General features: G+C 51.2%; 1 protein-coding gene across 1 annotated transcript; it reads right to left on the reverse strand.

Moving 5' to 3' along the window:
• Nucleotides 1–424: 424 nt before the first annotated feature.
• LOC124968818 (inhibin beta B chain-like) lies at nt 425–3,620 on the reverse strand. Its single transcript, XM_047531620.1, is given in 2 exon segments — nt 425–2,516; nt 2,519–3,620. Coding segments are annotated over 2 exon segments (1,221 nt in total). The 5' UTR covers nt 3,585–3,620; the 3' UTR covers nt 425–2,361.
• Nucleotides 3,621–7,576: the final 3,956 nt, after the last annotated feature.

A 7,576-nucleotide genomic window follows, 5' to 3' on the forward strand; every position in this document is an offset into this window, starting at 1 on the left:
AAGGGGTTGAGCAATAATTGAACTTGGCACCACATCTGCTTTGATTTGCATGAAGGATTTTAGTGCTGGTGGCACTAAACCATATGGTATCAATTCAGATGCGTGCTCAATTCAATCCCATTATTTCTGTTCATGCTTACTGAATACCTACTATGTGCAAGATACCTAGCTATGTGCTGAGAGAGAGGTTTCCATGCATTTGAATGCCATTTGAACATTCATTCAACATGGCTCCACCTGGGGTGCTGATGTTTCCATCCCAGTAGATGCTTTCCTGAGCCGTTAAGACACCTCTAAACTAGAAGAGGAATGTGGCCGGAAAAGCAATAATAAAATGCAATGAGGGTCCTTTGACCATTTTTGTTTGTTTGTTTGTTTTGGTTTTGGGTACTGGGGATTTTTTTTTTTTTTTTTTTTTTTTCCGTGGCACTCAATCGTTTATTTTCTTAAACTGTACACAAACGTAAAATATTTTAACAGCCAGTCTATGGGGAAATTGTTTGGTTTTAAATTATTATGAAACAGAACCTAAGGGGAGCTTTATTAAATAAACATAAAGATGAGGATTTAAGGGTACACACCTGCATTCTACCAGTCATTTTTACTCTACCTTCTGGGTGTGTAAGGATAGAAAAGACACATTGAACTGAATAAACAAAATCCATTTATACCCTGAAACATTGGCAGGCCACTCAAGGGATTGTTCAGAACGTCCACCTCATAGAAGATGGCCTCACCATTCTAATAAAAATTAAAACTGATCTGTTGGCCTCTTTGGTTCCAAAATTATGTATAATACATTTAACTGTATTCATTTTTTTTGCTGCTATAAAAATAACTTCTTTTTTCAAATGGCAGTTTCTGACTAACCATGCAACTAAATCAGTGCAAACATTAAAAGCAATCATTCGCTTAAAAAAGAAGCAAAGGATTTCATTTCAAGTATAAAAAAATATAAAAAGAGTCATACGAGTCCAGTTTCATCTAGTGTGGGTCGACCCTTTAAATTGCATAGTTCGCGTGGCACTTGGACATCTAGAAGGAGAGCGACTTCAGCGCTCTTCCCAGGGCCACTTCTGGACACGCGCAGATCGGCAAGTGCTATATCATGTGCGTTCAGGCAGGTTGGCAAGTGCTATGCGGGGCAGGCGGGTGAGTGGGCAGGTGCCATGTCCATGGCTGCCCCGGTGGCCAGGGCCCACCCACACAGGCAACTTCTGCAAAGCAGTGAAAGCCTTCCCCATCTCTCCAAGGCCAGCGGAGCGGCTCCCTTCCCCCACCCTGTGCTGAGGGAGCCCCCCCAACCAGCATTTCCAGAATGCCTCCACTCCCCATTGCCTCCTCTGGGCTCACCCCCTTGCCTAGTGGTCATTCCCACCCTCCCCCAACCAGTCCCAGAGGAATGTCCCCAGGGAAGGGCACCGATTGCAACTTTTCTTCTTCTCATTTTGAACAATTCGATTTTTCACGTAAAAGGTCATACCTGATAGGAAAGTCTTTTCAGTTCTACAACTGGCACAAATGACCTGTCAACTGTTGGAGATCAGTTAAAGCATCAAATTAAGACCCCTCTCCTCTCCCACCCGCCCCACCCCACAAACACACACACACACATAAGTCATGTCAGGGACCCGAGTGACGAAGAGTAGAACGGTCACTGCCCCTGCTCCAGTCTCTGACAGTTGGTGTCCTTCCTGGGCCTCCTTCCCTCTACAAGGGTGTGGAAGGACAGTTCCCTGGTCTCGCAGCATGGAGAATGCCAGGTGGGGAGAAGTGGACACGTCTGCGCCAGGAGCTGCAGTGGCAGAGCAGGCCTGGCATGGCCCAGGGGGACATGCGGCCTGCCTGCACACTCTCCACCCTGCTTTCCTTCTCCATGGCACTCTCTTTCTCTCTCTCTCTCTCTTTCTCTCTCTCTCTCCCTGTCTCTGTCTTTGTGCTTTTATGTGTGCTCAGAAGGCGCGATTCAGAGTGGCCCGGCCAGCTGGTGGGAATGGTGGCTGCTCACCCCATTCTCTTCAACTGACAGGCATTGGTAGCTAAGCTGCCATTTGTCACCGCATCCATTTGCTGGTATCCTGGAGGCTGCTGTGTGGGTGGCAGGATGCGTCTGGCTGTGCGTGTCTACGTGTGCATTTGAAAGTCTCTCATGTCAGCTGAGGGCTCTCCCTCTGGTTTTGACTGGTTGCTCTATGAAGTAGTAGGAAATTCTTTCAGGCTTCACCCTGGCACTCTCTCTGCAGCCCAACGGAACGACCGTGCTCAGCCCACCAGGCACCTCCTGTCCCCGCAGGGGCTGGAAGAAGCCCACTGGGGACTGTCGTCCACACCCCACTGCCGCTGCGCCCCTGCCCTCTGCCATCAGGCGCAGCCACACTCCTCTACTATCATGTTGGGCACGTCCCGCTTGACGATGTTGTACTCGTCATCAAAGTAGAGCATGGACATGGAGCTCAGCTTGGTGGGGATGCAGCAGGAGTTCACGGGGCCGGGGTTCAGGCCCCGCATGCGGTACTGTTCACCACAGCAGTGTGGAAGGAGGAGGCGGAGCCGGGGACCCCGGCCAGGTAAGCCGGGCAGCTGCCCTCGCAGTAGTTCCCGTAGTAGCCAGTGGGCGCAATGATCCAGTCATTCCAGCCGATGAGCCGGAAGTCGATGAAGAACTGTTGCCTGCAACAGAGGTTGGTCCGGCCATCACACTCCAGGCCCCGCTTCCGGATGCGATGCCTGTTGTCGCCCAGCCGAGCCTGCACCACCACAAAGGGCCGGTGTGACTCCTCACCGGGGTCCACGAACACCGGCACCACGGCCAGCTCCTGGCAGCTATCGCACTGCACATCCAGGTTAAGTCGACGTTCACCCCGCTCGAACAAGGCCTGGAGGGCCTCTGTGAGCGGAAAGGTATGCCAGCCACTACGCTTGAGGTCCACCTTCTTCTCCACCACATTCCACCTGTCGCCATGGCCCTGCTCCTGGAAGTACACCTTGACCCGCACCTTCCGCCGACTACCCTTCTCCAGCACATAGGGCAGAAGTTTCAGGTAAAGCCACAGGCTGGCCTGCACCACAAACAGGTTCTGGTTGCCTTCGTTGGAAACGAAAAAGTACAAGCGAACCCGGGAGGAGGCGAGGCCATCTGTCTCCGCAAAGCTGATGATTTCGGAGACGCGCTCCTGGCCGTCGACGCCGGGGCTAGCATGGCCGTCGAGGTGTGGGATCTCCACGCGGCCGTCCTCGCGCACCTTGCCAGCGTGCAGCTTGCGCAGGGCCGTGACCATGGCGGCCTTAGGCACGGCGTGCGTGATGTTGGGTCGGCCCCGCAACTGCAGGCGGTTCAAGATGTGCCGCTTCACCGCCTCCAGGAAGTCGCCGTCCACCCGGCCCAGCTCTTCAGGCCGCCGGAAGCCGCCGCACGACGTACAGGTGTCCTGCGAGGCGCCTGGAGCTCCGGGCGGCGGGGGCGGCGGCGGCGCAGCGGGCGACGGCGGGGGCGTGGGGGAGCCCCAGGCCTCGGGCCCCAGCCAGCCCGCCACCAGGAGCAGAAGGCAGGCGGCCCCCAACGCCCGACCGGGCAACCCGTCCATGGTGCGCCGCTGGCGACGAGGGCGCCCGCCGCGAGGCGAGCCGAGCGCAGGGCTGGGCTCCGGGCTCCCGGGTACTGGGGATTGAACTCAGGGGCACTCAACCACTGAGCCACACCCCCAGCCTTATTTTGTATTTTATTTAGAGACTGGCTTTCCTGAATTGCTTAGTGCCTCACTTTTGCTGAGGCTGGTTTTGAACTTGTGAACCTCCTGCCTCAGCCTCCCAAGTCGCTGAGATTACAGGCCTGCACCACCATGCCTGGCCTTTGCTGGTTTTTATTTGGTTTCCTCAACTGTCGGGGTGCCCGGGACCCCTGGCCCTAGGTAAGGCTAAGATGGCGCCTGGCAGTGAGCCAGAGCAGTTAACTTTTGCACAAACAACTGACATTATTTTGAGGAAGTTCCAGGGATTGGTTGAGTTCCCTCGTGGACAGTGCATGATCACTGCATGTCTGCATTTTACTGCCTGTATCTGTTCATGCTCTCCCCTCGTGCTCTAATGCTGATTGGTTACGGTAATGCATATATTGGAGTGTAAGTTCCTCGAAAGGGAGAACAAAGAAAGAGAACAAAGAAAGAACTGAGAAGATGGGGGTGCGCGCAATAAAAAGGCTGAAAAGAACCAGGTGTCGTGTCTCTCTGCGGGCGGGGAGCGCGATACTCAACTCTGAGCTTTTGTTTCTAGCATGGTTCCTAAGGCAAAAGACCACATTTCAAGTTCAGTTAGCAAACAGACCATAGTCCATTAATCCATAAACTAAGTAAAACACATTGCCATGATTTCCCAGCAAAATTCTTTAATAACTTTCATTTTGGACACTAAAAGAGAAAAGCCTGCATTGCCATGTCCCACAGAAACGCTGAAGGTCAGCAGTTCAAAGTTACAGGTTTTTGTTTCCGTAAGAAACAAGTCAACCTTGAGTGCAAACCTCTGCATAGGGTTTCTTTTAGGAACAGAAATCTCCAGTGTTCTAACCTGAAGGGGAGAGGAAAGCCATATGTGGACCTGTTGTGGTTTGGCTATGAAGTGAGCCCCAAAGCCTCCATCTCCAGTGAAGCCATGGGGCTTACGGGAAGTGATCAGATTGGGAGGGCTGTGACCTCACCAGTGGATCAAGCCATTGATAGCTGAATGGACTACTGGGAGGTGGCAGGAACTGGAGAGGGTGGGGCATGGTCAGAGGAAGTAGTTCACTGAGGTCCCGCGCTGGTGGGAGTGGGAGATATTTCTTGTTCCTGGTCCAATGGAGCCAGCCAACCATAGTCACCAAAACCTCTGAAACCATGGGCCAAAATACATCTTTCCTCCTCTAAGTTGTTCTCAGGTATTTGTTGCAGCAACAGAAAGCTCACTAGCCAGGGCCATTAGGGAACTGCAAAACCAGGTTCAGCTGGGGAGGATGTCACCCTGGGCACTCTCCACACATCTCATTGTCACTGGCTTGGTGGGTTGGTGTTCTCCATCAGAAGAATCAGTTAAAGGCACAACTGTGAAAGGACAAAGTCTCTTTACTGGGACTCCAGGCTCAAGCAGAGGGGACACAAAGCATCAACCATGAGAGAGTCAAACTGCTTCCTGAACAAAGAAGAGAGTTATTTTTTATTCCTGGGTTGCAGGATTGCAGGATTGCAGGATTGCGGGGGTGGCCTAGAGTCTGGGGATTTTCATTGGCTCTGGGCACGTGTTCTGAGGTGTTTTCTTTGCGGGTCCTGTGCAAGCACTTCAGCCTGGAGAGAGGGCAGTCAGCCTGGGGCAAATGTTCCCTGCCTCCCTGCAGGATCATCTTGGCCTTGGACGTGTTGTGTTGCAGCAGCTGGTGAGAGAACACACCGGTGGGAGCAGAAGAGAATGCAGATCACGCAGGTAACAAGACAGGCTTCGTGGGGAGCCCTCAAGGACTGGGGGCTCCCAGAGGGAGAGGATCATCCCTGAGACAGACCTAGAGCAACAGAGTTAAGAGCCCTCTCCTAATAGCCAGCCGTGCATAGAAACCAGGTGTTCTGCAGAAAAACTGCGTCTTCCCTACTTAACTGGCAAGTGTTGGTGTACAAATGCCCCAAATTTCCAGTAGACGTGCGAAAATGTAACTCTCCTTCACTCCCTCCCTCCCTCTCTCTCTCCCTCCCTTCCTCTCTCTCTCCCTCCCTTCCTCTCTCTCTCTCTTTCTCTCTCTCACACACACACACACACACATACATACACCCCTTCTATACCTTGAGGGAACAATTGTGTCAGAAAGGATTGCACTTTTAAAACCTGATGGCATGCAATATGTTTTCTCCTCAGTGACATCTGAGAGAGGTGTACTCACGCCTGCCCTGCCATCCTATCAACTGTATTTGGAATGTAATTTGGACTTTCCCATCTTAAAATCTATGGAGTCTTGGGGACTATCGGTAGAAATTTTCCTTATGAATACTAGATGGAAAACGTTGAGAGATAGGTTCTGTGAGATTAAGTACTAAAAATCCAGAGGCCGTTCTAGAAAATGGTCATTGGTGACATCTGGAACATGTGCTTGTACTTTAAAACAGGAAAAAAAAAAAAAAAAAAAAAAACCGATTGGGTGTGGTGGTGCACACCTGTGATCCCAGCAGCTTGGGAAGCTGAGACAGGAGGATCATGGGTTCAAAGCCAGCCTCAGTAATTTAGCGAAACCCTGTCTCAATATGAAACATAAAAAGGATTGGAGATGTGACTCCGTGGATAAGCACCCCTGGGTTCAATCCCCAGGTCAAAAAAAAAAAAGAAAGAAAAACTGAAAACACACACACACACACACACACACACACACATCCAGGGAACAGAAAAAGAGGTTTACTTGCCTTTCCCCTTGCCCGTTGATCTCTAGCTCTTTCACTCTGTGGCCAGAAGCACCAAGGGAATGCTAGAAAGAGCTCTGAGTTGACAAGATGGAAACCCCAGATTCGATCCCTGTTCCCTTTGTCTTTGCAATGGCAATCACAGATGCGGACGGCTTTGTCCTCACTGCAGGTCACAGACAGGTACATGACAGTACCCTGTGAAGTGTGTTTGGGCCTCCATCCGGGCCCCACCCACCTCCACCTCTCCTGCTCCCTGGGAGACTGACCAGACTACATTGCCTGGACCTACTGCTGCTAGTTACAGGGAGGGTTTTCCAGGGCGAAGCACCTGCAAGAGCCAGGAGGGTGGACAGGCAGGTGTTGGGATAGTTCCTCTCGGTCGGCTCAGAGCTCCGGGTGGCATCTTCCGTCTAGGGCTGTGTCTCCACCCAGGGATCCCTTGCTGTGGACCTGCAGCATGACCCCAGTAGTATTGTTTGCTCGGGTCCTTCTGCCCTCCAGGGGACTTCTTGCCATGGCTAACATCCCCTATCATCTTGCCAAATGGTGCCAGTGTCTCTGCAGATACAGAGATAGGCACAGTCGTATGGGACTGCAAAAATGAAACCAGGCAAGACAGTCTTAATCCTCCATGGGGGAAATTACTATTGTTCTGTGACTTCTCAAAATGTTTATCAAAACATTGAAACTGTCTTACTGTCAGTAAAAGTGCCAAAAAAACCAAAAAAAACAAAAAAACCAAACACAGAATATGCTAATTTTAAAATATCAGAAATGTTGAGAATTAAAGTATTTTCTCTGTAAAAGTCTCAGCAAAAGTCTCCAGAACAGCTGGCCTCCTCCTGCCTGTGGTGACTTTGGATACAGAGTGAGCGTCTCTTCTGTGTCTTGGTAAATTGTTCTCACATTTAGATCATCTTTCCCACGTTAGCCTTTTTACTGCCAGTGTCACAAGACATCTCCAAGAGTTCCCGTGGTGTGGTCTGGGGTTGGTGTCATTTCCTCTGGGGACATTTTCAGGCTTTTGGTCACACTTTCTTCATCTGTTTGGATAAGTTCATAGACACCACGCTCCTCTAGCTGCATCTCCAGTGTCCGGACACTGCGGCATCCCCACATTCCCACGGCCAGCTCCTTCTTCTCTAACTCCATGTGTGTCCCATTTG

Source organism: Sciurus carolinensis, chromosome 17, assembly GCF_902686445.1.
Source record: "Sciurus carolinensis chromosome 17, mSciCar1.2, whole genome shotgun sequence".
NCBI classification, from domain to species: Eukaryota; Metazoa; Chordata; class Mammalia; order Rodentia; family Sciuridae; genus Sciurus; species Sciurus carolinensis.